This window comes from Oncorhynchus mykiss, chromosome 13, assembly GCF_013265735.2.
Source record: "Oncorhynchus mykiss isolate Arlee chromosome 13, USDA_OmykA_1.1, whole genome shotgun sequence".
NCBI classification, from domain to species: Eukaryota; Metazoa; Chordata; class Actinopteri; order Salmoniformes; family Salmonidae; genus Oncorhynchus; species Oncorhynchus mykiss.
In genome coordinates this window covers 16,175,103-16,191,981 of record NC_048577.1, presented here as the reverse complement: position 1 = coordinate 16,191,981, position 16,879 = coordinate 16,175,103, and the positions used below count along the sequence as shown (strand labels likewise).

General features: G+C 46.3%; 1 protein-coding gene across 3 annotated transcripts in view; it reads left to right on the top strand.

The window, feature by feature from the left end:
- The window catches only part of LOC110485774 (ras and Rab interactor 2), a 49,206-nt gene that overhangs the window by 4,994 nt on the left and 27,333 nt on the right, over positions 1–16,879 (top strand). For all 3 annotated transcript variants that reach the window (XM_036940427.1, XM_036940426.1, XM_036940428.1), the window contains exons 2-3: positions 8,069–8,239; positions 9,239–9,331. In XM_036940427.1, the coding sequence (XP_036796322.1) occupies positions 8,108–8,239; positions 9,239–9,331 (225 nt within the window). In that variant the 5' untranslated portion in view covers positions 8,069–8,107. The remainder of the gene's footprint in view (positions 1–8,068; positions 8,240–9,238; positions 9,332–16,879) is intronic.

The following is a 16,879-nucleotide window of genomic DNA, read 5'->3' as shown; positions in this document are numbered from 1 at the left end:
CCACAGAGTGCTGGTGTGTTCAGTTTGAGACCTAATGGAAGGGTTTGGGTGGAGTCACCATAACTAACCAACATCCCTCTTGGTTTCTTGGCCTTGCTCCCTCCTTTCGTCTTTATCCATCCATCGCTCTTTCCTCTCCCTCCCCCATCTCTCTCTTTCTCTGCCCCATCCTTCCTGGTCTCCCAATCTCTGCTTCCCAGTGGCTAAGACATCTGAATAGAGAGAGAGAGACATTACACATACTTATTCTAAGTGGAGAACTACATCCTCAGTCTTCACCCTTATTTCTGGTTCTCATTTATTGGGGAGTGGCCCAGTGCTTTGAGTCATGTGACTCAATTCAGAATGTGCCAAAACAACTCCAAACTTTTCCACTTGGTGTTGACCATAGAGCAGAAATCATAGAGTGGAAAGTAAGTTTTGATAGGGCGGTGGTGGTGGTGCCTGGTGCTTGCTGTAACAACATATTAAGTTGAGGTGGTTGTGTTTATTTTGAGCTTGTATTCTCTCCATGTGTTTCTCTAGAGACCTCTGTTCATGCTGGTCATTGGAATTGCAAAGTTTATCCTTCTAGTCACTGTAAACAACTACTATAGTATCATAACAAGCACCATGCCTACCTGGTGGGCTATGTACTGCTATGCAATGTTTATTATAGTGTTGCCACGATACCAATATCGCGATACTAGGAAGTAAGAACGCAAAGGAAACAAGAAATGAAGCGGAGTAAACTTCCTGAGGAGAACAGTCCTAATGTTGGAACCAAACAGCTTTATGTTGTCACCCAGAGTCATATTAGTTTCTTTTCCAGGCTATAGCACACAATATTTGACAAAAGTAGGCTTTAAAGGACCAGGGAGTTGATTGTTCTTCGTGTTTTCTTTTTTTGCCAAGGAAAATCCGGTACCGTCATATGGTGATACTGGTATCATGACAACACTAGTTCATGACTCTTTATAAGCTCCTGTGCTCAGTCACTACATAATCCCACTGAGAGTAATATGGGTCTACAAAGCATGTCAGAGTAGGAGCGCTGATCTAGGATCTGTCCATATAATCTAAGGATCTGTCCATATAATGTGATTCATTATGGGATCTTAGCTAGCGAACGTCTCCGCTGTCGTCGCGTAACTCAACGCGTGTTCTCTGGTCGTCTAAACCCACCGCGCGTGTCTCCTTCGAGCAGAAAGTTGGCCGGCACAACAGAGTGACGATATCTGGCGCTTAACGACACTTGTTTGTTTCCTTGGAAGACTAAAGTGTTTTTTTTATTTATTTTTTAATGCAATTACTCAACTTCCTTTAAATAGTGCCAGGTTCTTCTTCTGTCCCCTTCAGGCCAAAGTCATCGTTCTTCTAGGTAGATTGTCTGGGTCGTTTATGGAACCACCTCAAGTATCTCTTTCTTTTCGTCTTTTTCTCTCCTTTTGTTCTTCTCTCTCTCCATTACAAAGCAATGGACTGCTCTGTAGCTACAGTATCTGTTGTTTAGCTTCAGTGTCTGTGTTTGGTCTTTCCCTTCCTTCCCAACGTACAGTCTGTGTTTTAGGTGGTTCGTGCTTGTCATAACTGCACGTAAAGGTTCTATTAGGCTAAGTCTTCATAGTTCGTATGGTGTGAACTTTCAAGCCATGTAGGGCCTCAAGCTTTCTCTTGGGACTACAGTTAGTTATATTACGTAACCAACAGAGTTTGGGGACTTATAGGGCATCAACTAGGAACCTGTGACTCTAGTGTGAATCTCATTCCGCTCTGTTGCCTCCAGGTCTCTCACCCTATCCAGTATTACTCCTGGGTCATGTTCAGTAGGGAGAACATGTTGTGAAATTGAGAGGTACTAGCTGAATATTTCCAATCAGAACACATGTTTTAGTTTTCTGTTGCAAAACATTTTTCTACGGTGTAGCCCGTTGAACACAACCTCTGATGTTCCTTCTCTCTCTGGATCTGCCCTGTTCCGCCTCTCTTTGTTGATATTTCTCTCTCTTGCTCTCACAGCAACAAGAGGCCGTTGCACTTCAGTGCCTTATCATCTGGGTGGACAGAGGGGGAATTTATTGTCTGTGACTAAAGCCCTGAAGGTTCTTGGTGAATCTGGCAGAGGATGAATACAAATAGGAGGAGAAGAAGGGGAAAGGTTATCTTCACTGTATGTCTCAGACAGCTCTGACATTTCCCAGATCTCCCTTTAATTGCACGCTAATGTTTCAGCACCAAACATATGGGTCGCTTAGCCTGATCCCAGGTCTGTTTGAGCTGTCTTGTCGACCTATGTTCATTGTAACACGAAAGAGTCTGTACAGATCTGGGACCAGGCTATGGGCCGCTTGGTTCATCTGGTCCTGCATCAACTCCTCCTGAACCAGACACTGACCCACATACAGAACAGAAAAGCTATCTTGCCGTACGCAAACAGGATGGTCCGGAAAGTTCTTCATGTCAGTCTCTGCTATGAGATCAGCTCTGATTAAACTACTGCAAGAGTACCTCTGCAGCTGAGGAATCCTCTTCAAGCTGCCTGTGAGGCATGCCTTAAGTAAATAAACTGATCTCTGTCTCTCTCCCCCTCTCTCTAAAATACACATACACGCAGTCACACACACTCCCTACGCTAAGGTTGCCTATGGTCTGAGCAGTAACGGGACCCCCCCCCTCCCCCGCTACTCCTCTTTATCTGTTATTACAGCAGGACCACTGCACAAGTGGTGTCATTTCACGCAGGATTTCACTCAGGCAGTATGATGGGCTACTCGGTAAGGACACACGCAGTTTTAAGCAGTATTCTCTCTCTCTGTGTGTGTGTGTGTGTGTGTGTGTGTGCGCGCGCGCGCGCGCTTGCGCATGTGCGTTCGTGTGCGTATGTGTTATAAAGTTGAGGTGATAGCTTCAACAGGTCCCCATAAACCACAGAAGTGTCTTGAGAGTGACAACAGATTGAGTCTAGACCTTAACAGAAGGTTTGGCCAAATGTGTTGTGTGAGGACTATTGTTTCTGTCTGTTTCTGTTGAGTTACTTTCTGCTTGCTGTTGTTAGGCCCCCAATAGGACATGCTTTGTGCATTAGGCTGTCTGGGTTGGTTCTCTAATAAAAGTTGTTTCTCCATAAGTCTCTGGCTGGCAATGATAGAGGATGGAAATTTTCTTTAAATTAGTGTAGGAGCTGGCAGATGTTGGCAGACGTCGTGTCATGCCAATCCTTTGTGATAATGTAAACCATGGCCTGTTGCGCACTCACACACACACACACACACACACATGTCAGAATAATGACTGATTATGCTACTAGTTGGTCTTTAAACCTCTATGCAAGAGGAATTTTGCTGAAAATTACATTTTTTTTTAATGAGTAACAGGGAGTGCTTCTCTAGTTGTGTATATCTACATTCTCAAACCTCAATTAATGAAAGGTTACTTACACACATGCGCACACGCTCAAACACACACACACAAACACCCACAGACACACACACACACAGAGAGAGAGATTGGTCCTGTCTGTGGAACAGTGTGTCTCTGTGTTGCTGGATTGCAGTGCCAGGGGCCTGTCTGTGTTCCTGTGCGGAGAAACTCACTCCGATGTGTCTTTGTTAGTCTGCAGCTGAGGCACACTCACACGCGCACACTCACACTCACAGACACGGCCAATAACAACATTTCTCTGATTTGTGTGAATATCCTCTCTCTTTGATGACTATGATTATAAGCATGCATCACTTTGAAATGCTCCCTGGATGTCAACATTCTTGCCTTTGGATACAGTAGAGGCAATAGTCTCATCGTTTCCATCACCTAGATTCTCTCTGTTATTACTGTGCTCCAGAAAGTATCTCTGTTATTGACACGTCTGATGTGGTGAAGTTTTCTCTTCCAGAGCTGGGTGTTGCCAGGGACCTCACCATGAGATATTATCACGATGCTTAGGTGCCGATAACAATATGTATTGCGATTCTACATGTATCACGATTGACCACGATGCTCTATATGTATTGCGATTCGATATTCCAAACATATTGCTCACTACACTATATGTCTGCTATAGAGGGACAAGAGAGAGCCGTGATAAAAACGAGTTCTGATCAGTCATGGAAATAAACGTGCTGAAAACATGTTGGCTCGCCATTTTAAAAAATGATATTATTGTGGCCAAGCTACAGGAGGAGAAATACCAAAGATGTGGTGCCGGTACAGCCGACTAGTGCTAGCTAATGTTAACTACCTTTTTTTAGAGAATCGATTCTTGGAGTCATAGAATCGATATAATATAGTCTAAATAATATTGTGATACTCTACTGTATCGATTTCCCCCCCCATCCCTATGGTCTTGTTTGTCTACACTCTCATCTCGACCAAACTGAGCCAGTGGAGTGAACATAATGACATCTCCACAGTTCATTCTGCCTGTGCTGAACTGCCACTGTCTTCCTGTTAATCCCAATACCCAGCATGCACTGTGTGTCTCATGTTATGGTTTGTGACAGAGTGTTCACCCCAGATAGGTAGGTTCCATTCATTTTAATGAGAGGCATGCGTTCATAGTAGCCTACACACAGCAGTGCTATTGAGTGTAGGAACACACATCAGAGGATACGAGAGTTGCTATAGGAACTAGAATCGTCATAAAATCAGACTGTTCCTAGAACAGGGAAAAGGGATTTATGAGACAGTCATTTGATAGAGACACAGTCAGAACAGCAAGGAGTCCTGTCCAGGAAATGTCCTCTGCAGCAGGTACTTAGTTGAGGTTTTGTTTTAATTTTCTCTGCTAGTCGACGGCTCTCGTATCAAACCAGACTTCCCCCTTTTTAAAGACAGGCTATATTTTTATTGTACCTTTATTAAATCATGTCGTCCCTTTGAGGTCAGAAGACTTCGTTCCCAATACCTTTTCTGCTGACAAGACAACAGGTGAACCTTACGGTTACGTTTTCCCAGTTGGGTTTTTACAACACACCATGGTTGGAGTTATAGAGTCATTTCCTGAGAAAGTCCCTTGACAATAACCTGGCTGGGTGAAGGAACATGTGTTCCTCCGTTATTACTGCGTTCCCCAACCTAAATAAAACAGACATGCAGAACTGAAGATAACCCCATGTCTCTGTGAGCCAGTCAGGAAACAGCAGGCCTGTACAATGACAGGCTTCCAGCCACAGACAGGCGGACCAGCTGGGGATAGGGAGGGACTGAAAACGCCTTTCACTTCAGGCCCATGGTGAGGTTTCTTTATAGTCGTTCATAATGGTAACGATAACCTCTGTATTTTAGTGTGGGAGGCTCATTCGAGAACAAATAGAAGACGTGGTTTCTGTTTGGAATGGGAGAATGCGGTGGAATGTTGAACGATGATGACACACTTAAAAGCCTCCATTACCCTGCACACAACACCTTGCAGAACTGATGAATAAGTGCCCTATTAATTCTGCTGATCTCCAGCTGAGAATGTCTTACCACAGAGACTCCTGCCAGTACTGCGCTATCTGACAGGAAACTACGCCGTTCCATTCCTCTCCTCTGTTTCTTTTATTCTCTTTTCCGGGGGATCACTTCCTTCCTGTTGGAGATGAAAGTGAATAGAACATCTCACTGAACTGCTGCCAGAGAGGGAAGAGAGAGAGAGGAGAGAGGGCAGGGTTCCTGCTAATGGCTTCAGCCTGGAATGGAGAGAGAGAGGGGGGGAGAGAGGAGAGAGAGGGGGAAAGAGGAGAGAGAGAGGGGGGAGAGAGGAGAGAGAGAGGAGGGAGAGAGAGGAGAGAGAGAGAGAGAGAGGGGGGGAGAGAGAGAGAGGGATGCACAACTGTCCCCTTTCATCTACAGCCTCCAATAACACCCCTCCACTACACACTTTCATGCTCGCACATAAACAAACACACAGACAAACACACAGACAAACACACAGACAGAAGAGTGGTGTCTTGCAGCCCTAGGTGTGAGTATGCCAGGGGATAACGCAGGTTGACATTTATTGGGAATCATTTTATCCTGGAGGCAGAACTGGGCTATTTCCACTAGATGGGACAGCTGCAATGTCAACATTGGCTGTATTGTAACAATTCTAAAATTAGCTTTTTGGTTTTAATTTTAGATTAAGGTTATGCATTAGGGTTAGCAGTGGGGTAACATCCATTTGAATTCAATCACTTTTTGACAGGCACCCCTTGTGGTTTGAACGAAACCTTCCATACATATTTGCCCGTTGTAGAAGTGCTCAGAAAGTTTCAGTTGAGATGTATATACTTTAAATCCTAGGTCATGGGTGTCATGATCATGGATATCATTTCAATCATAGAAATATATTTCATAGAATGGACCTATCCCTTCAGACCACTGCAATTTAGCTGGTACACCATTGAAATGTAAATTTGATTGACATTTGAACTTCTAATTCAAATCAAATGTTATTTGTCACATACACATGGTTAGCAGATGTTAATACGAGTGTAGCGAAATGCTTGTGCTGTTTAGCAGTCTTATGGCCTTGAGATAGAAGCTGTTTTTCAGTATCCCAGCTTTGATGCACCTGTACTACCTTGCCTTCTGGATGGTAGCAGTGTGAACAGGCAGTGGCTCGGGTGGTTGATGTCCTTGATGATCATTTTGGCCTTCCTGTGACATCGGGTGGTGTAGGTGTCCTGGAGGGCAGGTAGTTTGCCACCGGTGATGCATTGTGCAGACCTCACCACCCTCTGGAGAGCCTTGTGGTTGAGGGAGGTGTAGTTGCCGTACCAGGCTGTGATACACCCCGCCAGGATGCTCTCGATTGTACATCTGTATATGTTTGTCAGGGTTTTGGGTGACAAGACAAATTTCTTCAGCCTCCTGAGGTTGAAGAGTCGCTGTTGCACCTTCACCACGCTGTCTGTGTGCGTGGACCAATTCAGTTTGTTCGTGATGTGCACGCCGAGGAACTTAAAACTTTCCACCCTCTCCACTACTGTCCCGTTGGTGTGGATAGGGGGGCTGCTCCCTCTGCTGTTACCTGAAGTCCACAATCATCCCCTTTGTTTTGTTGACGTTGAGTGAGAGGTTGTTTTCCTGACACCACACTCCACGGGGCCCTTCACCTCCTCCCTGTAGGCCGTCTCGTCGCTGTTGGTAATAAAGCCCACTACTGTTGTGTCATCTGCAAACTTGATGATTGAGTTACTAATTACTACTACGAAGATGACCGCCGTCCAACCACTGTCAAATGTCAACTTAAATGGTCATATCTATTCTATTGTCTATATTTCTATGATTTCAATAAGTTTCCTATGGAAGATTTACAGTAGCAATTGAACACAACAGATATTCCCTTTCAAGGCAACATTCTCTGGCGTGTGGACCTCCAACCATTTCTCTGGTACTATTTGAAAGATGAAATGTTTCTTTTAATCCCATTTCAATACATTTATCAGCCAAAATATGACACCATCCCTGTATTCAAGAGCATGTTGTGTCACAACTGATGGCGGTCACAACACAAACACCTCAGATGGTGGAAAATATGGTCTAAGCTACAACATATGCGAATATATTTTGATAATTGAGGTAAAACAAAATGACATACAGAGTTTAGTTTAAATTTAAAGGAATGCTGTCAAAAAGTGCAGGGTTAAGGTCAGGGTTAGGTTTAAAATCAGACTTTATGACTTTGTGGCTGTGCCAGCTAGTGACCATTCTGCAGAGCTGCCTCCAGAACAAGATTCATGGCAAAACGCTAACCTGCGCAGATAAAAATGGTTGATGAACGCCCTTGTTGTGGTCTATGGGAGAGGAAATGAAAAGTTATTGTAACATCAAGGGTACATCAAGGTTCACTAGAAGACTGAAGCAGGCCAAACAGCCTGTATTAACTTACTATGGGAAAAAGGAGAGGAATAACAATGTTGGAACCATGTCTGTAATTGCTGGAACATAGATTAACTGAAAGGACATGGGGAAAAGAAGCTAGCTAGAGGGACAGAGAGAGGGAAGGAGTTTGATACTGTCCTACTTAGCCTCTGTCATTTGTTGACTTGCTGTGGCCAAAGATTGGAATTTTCTTCAGTCTCACCCACAGCTAATCTGTCTGCCTGTTTGTTTGACCCCATAGGACTCCAGCCGACGTGAACACAGACGTCTAGACCTAAGCATGGCGGCTACGCTGCCATCTATACGGCCATCTACGCTGCCATCTATACTGCCATCTACAGTGCCATCTACACTGCCCTCTACGCTGCCCAGACCAGACTGTCATATGGACAGGAGCGGGAGCTTCTTTAAGGTAAGTTAAGTCTAACTCTTGTTAGAGAGAGTACAAAGACGAGAGAGAGAAAGGGATGAGATAAGACGAGGGGTTGTAGGTGATGATATTACATTAGAGAGACAGAGAGAGTTTCATTCTGTCCTGGTAGAGCCTATAAGAAGAAGAACAACAACAATTCCCTGTCTGCTCTCTCAATGTGGCCAGAAATTGAATTTCCATCAGCCTCACCACCAACTGTATGTGTTTGTGCTTGACTCCATATACACAGAAAAAAAGTACAGAATTGTACTTAATGTGGTACAAACGCCTGTCACTGTAGTGGTACCCTGTAAGAAATGTCCATTGTTCCACTAATTGTAGGTATGTAATTGTAGTCTTGTAGTTTGTATCTTAAAAAGAGCCAAAATATAGAAATCTGCCTTTTTAGGGTACCACCACAGTGACAAAGCCGTTTGTTCCTTTTAAGTGGCAAAAATGTACCACTTCTCTATACCAAGGCCCTCATGTGTACACACCTCTTCGCCATCCCACTTCTGACACCAATTTAATAAATTCGGTGGGTTGTTCCAACCGGGATTCAAACCTGCGTCCAGCAACTGCAAAGTTAACACCTTAACCAGTAAGCCAAGAGATACCTATTGACAAGGTCGCTCAGTGTTTGGTTGCTACAATATTAATTACAGCTCTTTATTGTCACATGCGTTCATGTTATCTTTATAAAGACTTCAGAGCTGGCAGCAGACATGCTCACACTTGAACTAACATAACCACAGACCACTTAAACTGGTACAACATTTCCAATCACGGGTGGCCAAAAATAACTAACTGAAAGCCACGCCCCCACTAAGCCAAACCTCTGATGATTGTATAAAAATGTACCATTATACTAAATTATCCGCACATGTACCCTAAAAGGTACTGAACAGTGACATGTGAGCTCATATGTGTACCTCTGAAGGTACATACCCCAGGGAAAAATACTGTACCCTAACCGTACCCTTTTCTCCGAGAGTGTAGGTCTCAGATGGACTCACAGACTCAGACCTAATCATGTCTGCTACGCTGCCCAGACCAGACTGTCATATGGACAGGAGAGGAAGCTTCTTTAAGGTAAGTTAAGTTTACTCTTCAGTTTATTCGTTAGCTTAATTTTGTTCCAAGGTTTATCTTATGTTGCCACATAGTGTAATAGCGCTCAAGTTGAGGACAGATGGAGAGTGTGAGGCTTGAACAATGCCTGCTGCAGTCGTTGGAATCATCGCAAATGCACACACAGCAACCATAAAGTACACACACCCACATACACACACACACACACACGCACACACGCACACACCATGGAGTAGTTGTCAGCCCTTTATGCAGTCTCTGGTTAAACCCTTGCATGACGTTGTTTTAGGAACACGGTCTATTCCTAGAGACATAATGAGCACGGCCCGTTCCGCTGTGTCTTAGTTTCATGCTGCTGTTTCTTCCATCAGTATCCTCTCCCTTCATCTCTCCCTCTTTAGTCAGACCACACTAACTGCCTCTGAGAGTTATCCAATCGTCATGTCATAATTGTTCTGTTATCCAATCTTCATGACTGCAGTGGGCTATCCGCTATATATCCGGTAATAGAAGGATGCCTTATACTGCAACTGTTGTGTATTTAGCCATATACTGTTGCTTCAGTTGATAACCTTTACACAAGGTGTCTACAGTAAACAGAGAATGGAGACGAGGTTATGTATGTGTGCAATGTAAAGAGTTACGGAGGCTTACAGAGTGAATGGATACACTGACCGATAGACATGAGATTGTACTGTCTCTTCTTATCTCTTTTCTCCCCTGTCTCTCCATCCCCGTTCTCTCCCTCTGTTTCCTTGTCACCCCCCTCTCTCTCTCTCTCTCTCTCTGTTTCCTTGTCACCCCCCCTCTCTTTCTCTCTCTCTGTTTCCTTGTCACCCCCCCCCCTCTCTCTCTCTCTCTCTCTCTCTCTCTCTCTCTCTCTCTCTCTCTCTCTCTCTGTTTCCTTGTCACCCCCCCTCTCACTCTCTCTCTCTCTCTCTCTCTCTCTCTCTCTCTCTCTCTCTCTCTCTCTGTTTCCTTGTCACCCCCCCTCTCACTCTCTCTCTCTCTCTCTCTCTCTCTCTCTCTCTCTCTCTCTCTCTCTCTGTTTCCCTGTCACCCCCTCTCTCTCTCTCTCTGTTTCCCCATCACCCCCCTCTCTCTCTCTGTTTCCCCGTCACCCTCTCTCTCTCTCTGTTTCCCCATCACCCCCCCTCTCTCTCTCTCTCTGTTTCCCCGTCACCCCCTCTCTCTCTCTCTCTCTCTCTCTCTCTGTTTCCCCGTCACCCCCCCTCTCTCTCTCTCTCTCCCTCTGTTTCCCCGTCACCCCCTCTCTCTCCCTCTCTCTCTCTCTCTGTTTCCCCGTCACCCCCCCCTCTCTCTCTCTCTCTCTCTCTCTGTTTCCCCGTCACCCCCTCTCTCTCTCTCTCTCTCTCTGTTTCCCCGTCACCCCCCCTCTCTCTCTCTCTCTCTGTTTCCCCGTCACCCCCTCTCTCTCTCTCTCTCTCTCTGTTTCCCCGTCATCCCCCCTCTCTCTCTCTCTGTTTCCCCGTCATCCACCCCCCCTCTCTCTCTCTCTCTCTCTGTTTCCCCGTCACCCCCCCCCCCCCTCTCTCTCTCTCTCTCTCTCTGTTTCCCTGTCATCCCCCCCTCTCTCTCTCTCTCTGTTTCCCCGTCATCCACCCCCCCCTCTATCTCTCTCTCTCTCTCTCTCTCTGTTTCCCCGTCACCCCCCCTCTCTCTCTCTCTCTCTCTCTCTCTGTTTCCCCGTCACCCCCTCTCTCTCTCTCTCTCTCTCTCTCTCTGTTTCCCCGTCATCCCCCCCTCTCTCTCTCTCTCTGTTTCCCCGTCATCCACCCCCCCTCTCTCTCTCTCTCTCTCCCTCTGTTTCCCCGTCATCCCCTCTCTCTCCCTCTGTTTCCCCGTCACCCCCTCTCTCTCTCTCTCTCTCTCTCTGTTTCCCCGTCCCCCCCCCCCTCTCTCTCTCTCTCTGTTTCCCCGTCACCCCCCCCCCCCTCTCTCTCTCTCTCTCTCCTCTGTTTCCCCGTCACCCCCCCCTCTCTCTCTCTCTCTCTCTCTGTTTCCCCGTCACCCCACCCCTCTCTCTCTTTCTCTCTCTCTTTCTCGCTCTCTCCACTCTTCCTAGCCCCAGTGAAAGCGCTCTCTGTAGGTCAAAACAACATAGTTTCCCCTTGACTCCATCTTCATGGCTTTAACTTCAGCCCATGCAGAGAATCGCTTACCTCTGAATCTGCACTCATTAAAGAGCTAGAATTAATGACGACATTGTTGATGGACGCCCTCCTGAGAGAGAGAAATACTGTGTGGAGAGAGAGAGGTGGAAAGAGAGTGAGAGAGGGAAAAAGCGTTGTATCCAATGCGATGTGATTGATAGAAATGGGAAAAGAAGAGAAAGAAAGAGGTGGATGAAGAGTAAGAGAGAAATATACATAAAGAGAGAGAGGGAAGGATATGTTATTTTTCCTCAGCATTTTTCTGGGCACCAGTAGTTTCAACCTCCCCGGGAAGGAGTGGTCCACCCTCAATAGGTTCAGGACTGTCCATGGCCCATGCCTCGCAAAATCAAATCAAATGTTATTAGTCACATGTGCCGAATACAACAATACTTACATTGAAATGTTTACTTATAAGCCCCAAACCAATAATGCAGTTTAAAAAATACAAATAAGAATTAAAAGGAACAAGTAACTAAAGAGCAGCAGTAATATTACAACAGCAAGACTACAGTATACAAAGGGGGTACCGGTACAGAGTCGACTGTGCAGAGATAATGACAGAGAGTAGCAGCGGGGTAAAAGAGGGGGCGGGGTGCAATGCAAATAGTCTGGGTAGCCATTTGATTAGATGTTCAGGGGCTTATGGCTTGGGGGTAGAAGCTGTTTAGAAGCCTCTTGGACCTAGACTTGGAGCTCCGGTACCGCTTTGAGGATCCGAGGACCCATGCCAAATCTTTTCAGTCTCCTGAGGGGGAGTAGGTTTTGTCATGCCCTCTTCACCACTGTCTTGGTGTGCTTGGATTATGTTAGTTTGTTGGTGATGTGGACACCAAGGAACTTGAAGCTCTCAACCTGCTCCACTACAGCCCCGTCGATGAGAATGGGGGCGTGTTCGGTCCTCCTTTTCCTGCAGTCCACAATCATCTCCTTTGTTTTGATCACGTTGAGGGAGAGGTTGCTGTCCTGGCACCACACGGCCAGGTCCCTATAGGCTGTCTCGTTGTTGTTGGTGATCAGGATCACTTTTGTGTCATCGGCAAATGTAATGATGGTGTTTGAGTCGTGCCTGCCTGTGCAGTCATGGGTGAAAAGGGAGTACAGGGGGGGACTGAGTACGCACCCATGAGGGGCTCCTGTGTTGAGGATCAGCGTGGCGGATGTGTTGTTACCTACCCTTACCACCTGGGGGCGGCCCGTCAGGAAGTCCAGGATCCAGTTGCAGAGGGAGGTGTTTAGTCCCAGGGTCCTTAGCTTAGTGATGAGCTTTGAGGGCACTATAGTGTTGAACGCTGAGCTATAGTCAATGAATAGCATTCTCACATAGATGTTCCTTTTGTCCAAGTGGGAAAGGGCAGTGTGGAGTGCAATAGTGATTGCATCATCTGTGGATCTGTTAGGGCGGTATGCAAATTGGAGTGGGTCTAGTGTTTCTGGGATAATGGTATTGATGTGAGTCATGAACACTTGATATGAGCCTTCTAAAGCACTGCATGGCTACAGAGGCATTAAAGCAAGCCCCCTATGTGCCTGTGGGGTGGAGCAAACCATGCACCACATTTCTGAAGTCTGTCCAATTTACAAACTCAGCTGAGGTCTACTCACCCTCAACACAGCAGGACCGGAAGCAATCGCTTGGCTAAGGTACTTTGCTTTCGCTAAATAAAATATATAAGTGGTTCCTCTATAAAAGTCATTGGGTTGAAACAGGGCCTGTGTTGATGCTCCCATTTACTTCCATAGCAGGGCACTATGCCCAGAGTAGACCATTGAAGACCTTTCATAATAAATGTGTTCATTTGACCTCATTTTCTGGCAGAGGGGTCTCTCTCACCCTCTCTCCCTGTCTAATTTTCTTTCAGACTCTCTTGTTCTTTCTCTGTCTCTCTCTTTTCCCCTCTTTGTTTTTCTCCCCCTCTCTCTGTCTCTCTCTCTTTCAGACACTGTCGTTCTTTGTCTTTCACTGTCTCTCTCTCGCTCTCTGTTTGTCTCTCTCTTCAGTTTAGAAATATACGCAGCTCTGTCTTTGCTGACTAATGCTTTAAAAGACGTCCGACCATCAGAGACAGAGCTGGCTCCACATAGTCCCTGTTATAGTGTAGTAACAGGGGGAACCTGTGGTCTGTGGTTAGTGGTTACAGTGGTCTGGACCCTTCAGCTATGGGGAGTGGAATAGATTAGCTGATCTAAGGTCAATTTTGTGTTTTTCCCACCAATCGTTCACGATAGTTTTGGGAAACAGTAAGCTGATCCTAGAACTGTGACTATTGGTGACTTCTACTCAGAGCAAATTATTAGGGGGTCTGTGGTGTGGGAAATATTTCCACCTAGTGGTCAGATTATGTAACACAGTTGGTAAGAACCTACAGGCTTCCCTTCTTTCCTTGTCTCCTTACCTTCATATTCACTTATGTAGAAATACAAACTAGTGAGAAATGCCTTAAAAGCCTGCTTGTCCTGAAAGGAGGAAATGAGACAAGGAGAGAAAAGCCTCTTAAGACTATTGATATGCACCCATGGTGTCAACACCTAGAGATATACACTGCTCAAAAAAATAAAGGGAACACTTAAACAACACGATGTAACTCCAAGTCAATCACACTTCTGTGAAATCAAACTGTCCACTTAGGAAGCAACACTGATTGACAATAAATTTCACATGCTGTTGTGCAAATGGAATAGACAACACATGGAAATTATAGGCAATTAGCAAGACACCCCCAATCAAATCAAATCAAATGTATTTGTCACATACACATGGTTAGCAGATGTTAATGCGAGTGGAGCGAAATGCTTGTGCTTCTAGTTCCGACAATGTAGTAATAACCAACGAGTAATCTAACTAACAATTCCGAAACTACTACCTTATACACACAAGTGTAAAGGGATAAAGAATATGTACATAAAGATATATGAATGAGTGATGGTACAGAGCGGCATAGGCAAGATGCAGTAGATGGTATCGAGTACAGTATATACATATGAGATGAGTATGTTAACAAAGTGGCATAGTTTAAAGTGGCTAGCGATACATGTATTACATAAAGATGCAGTAGATGATGTAGAGTACAGTATATACGTATACATATGAGATGAATAATGTAGGGTATGTAAACATTATATTAAGTAGCATTCTTTAAAGTGGCTAGTGATATATTTGACATCAATTCCCATCAATTCCCATTATTAAAGTGGCTGGAGTTGAGTCAGTGTGTTGGCAGCAGCCACTCAATGTTTGTAGGTGGCTGTTTAACAGTCTGATGGCCTTGAGATAGAAGCTGTTTTTCAGTCTCTCGGTCCCAGCTTTGATGCACCTGTACTGACCTCGCCTTCTGGATGATAGCGGGATGAACAGGCAGTGGCTCGGGTGGTTGTTGTCCTTGATGATATTTATGGCCTTCCTGTGACATCGGGTGGTGTAGGTGTCCTGGAGGGCAGGTAGTTTGCCCCCGGTGATGCGTTGTGCAGACCTCACTACCCTCTGGAGAGCCTTACGGTTGTGGGCGGAGCAGTTGCCGTACCAGGCGGTGATACAGCCCGACAGGATGCTCTCGATTGTGCATATGTAGAAGTTTTTGAGTGCTTTTGGTGACAAGCCGAATTTCTTCAGCCTCCTGAGGTTGAAAAGGCGCTGCTGTGCCTTCTTCACAATGCTGTCTGCGTGGGTGGACCAATTCAGTTTGTCTGTGATGTGTACACCGAGGAACTTAAAACTTACTACCCTCTCCACTACTGTCCCATTGATGTGGATAGGGGTGTGTTCCCTCTGCTGTTTCCTAAAGTCCATAATCATCTCCTTAGTTTTGTTGACGTTGAGTGTGAGGTTATTTTCCTGACACCACACTCCGAGGGCCCTCACCTCCTCCCTGTAGGCCAGCTTGTCGTTGTTGGTAATCAAGCCTACCACTGTTGTGTCGTCCGCAAACTTGATGATTGAGTTGGAGGCGTGCGTGGCCACGCAGTCGTGGGTGAACAGGGAGTACAGGAGAGGGCTCAGAACGCACCCTTGTGGGGCCCCAGTGTTGAGGATCAGTGGGGTGGAGATGTTGTTACCTACCCTCACCATTTGGGGGCGGCCCGTCAGGAAGTCCAGTACCCAGTTGCACAGGGCGGGGTCGAGACCCAGGGTCTCGAGCTTGATGACGAGTTTGGAGGGTACTATGGTGTTAAATGCTGAGCTGTAGTCGATGAACAGCATTCTCACATAGGTATTCCTCTTGTCCAGATGGGTTAGGGCAGTGTGCAGTGTGGTTGAGATTGCATCGTCTGTGGACCTATTTGGGCGGTAAACAAATTGGAGTGGGTCTAGGGTGTCAGGTAGGGTGAAGGTGATATGGTCCTTGACTAGTCTCTCAAAGCACTTCATGATGACGGAAGTGAGTGCTACGGGGCGGTAGTCGTTTAGCTCAGTTACCTTGGCTTTCTTGGGAACAGGAACAATGGTGGCCCTCTTGAAGGAGTGGTTCTGCAGGTGGTGACCACAGACCACTTCTCAGTTCCTATGCTTCCTGGCTGATGTTTTGGTCACTTTTGAATGCTGGCGGTGCTTTCACTCTAGTGGTAGCATGAGACGGAGTCTACAACCCACACAAGTGGCTCAGGTAGTGCAGCTCATCCAGGATGGTACATCAATGCGAGCTGTGGCAAGAAGGTTTGCTGTGTCTGTCAGCGTAGTGTCCAGAGCATGGAGGCGCTACCAGGAGACAGGCCAGTACATCAGAAGACGTGGAGGAGGCCGTAGGAGGGCAACAACCCAGCAGCAGGACTGCTACCTCCGCCTTTGTGCAAGGAGGAGCAGGAGGAGCACTGCCAGAGCCCTGCAAAATGACCTCCAGCAGGCCACAAATGTGCATGTGTCTGCTCAAACGGTCAGAAACAGACTCCATGAGGGTGGTATGAGGGCCCAACGTCCACAGGTGGGGGTTGTGCTTACAGCCCAACACCGTGCAGGACGTTTGGCATTTGCCAGAGAACAACAAGATTGGCAAATTCGCCACTGGCGCCCTGTGCTCTTCACAGATGAAAGCAGGTTCACACTGAGCACATGTGACAGAGTCTGGAGACGCCGTGGAGAACGTTCTGCTGCCTTCAACATCCTCCAGCAGGACCGGTTTGGCGGTGGGTCAGTCATGGTGTGGGGTGGCATTTCTTTGGCATTTCTTTTCTCCATGTGCTCGCCAGATGTTGCCTGACTGCCATTAGGTACCGAGATGAGATCCTCAGACCCCTTGTGAGACCATATGCTGGTGCGGTTGGCCCTGGGTTCCTCCTAATGCAAGACAATGCTAGACCTCATGTGGCTGGAGTGTGTCAGTAGTTCCTGCAAGAGGAAGGCATTGATGCTATGGACTGGTCCGCCCGTTCCCCAGACCTG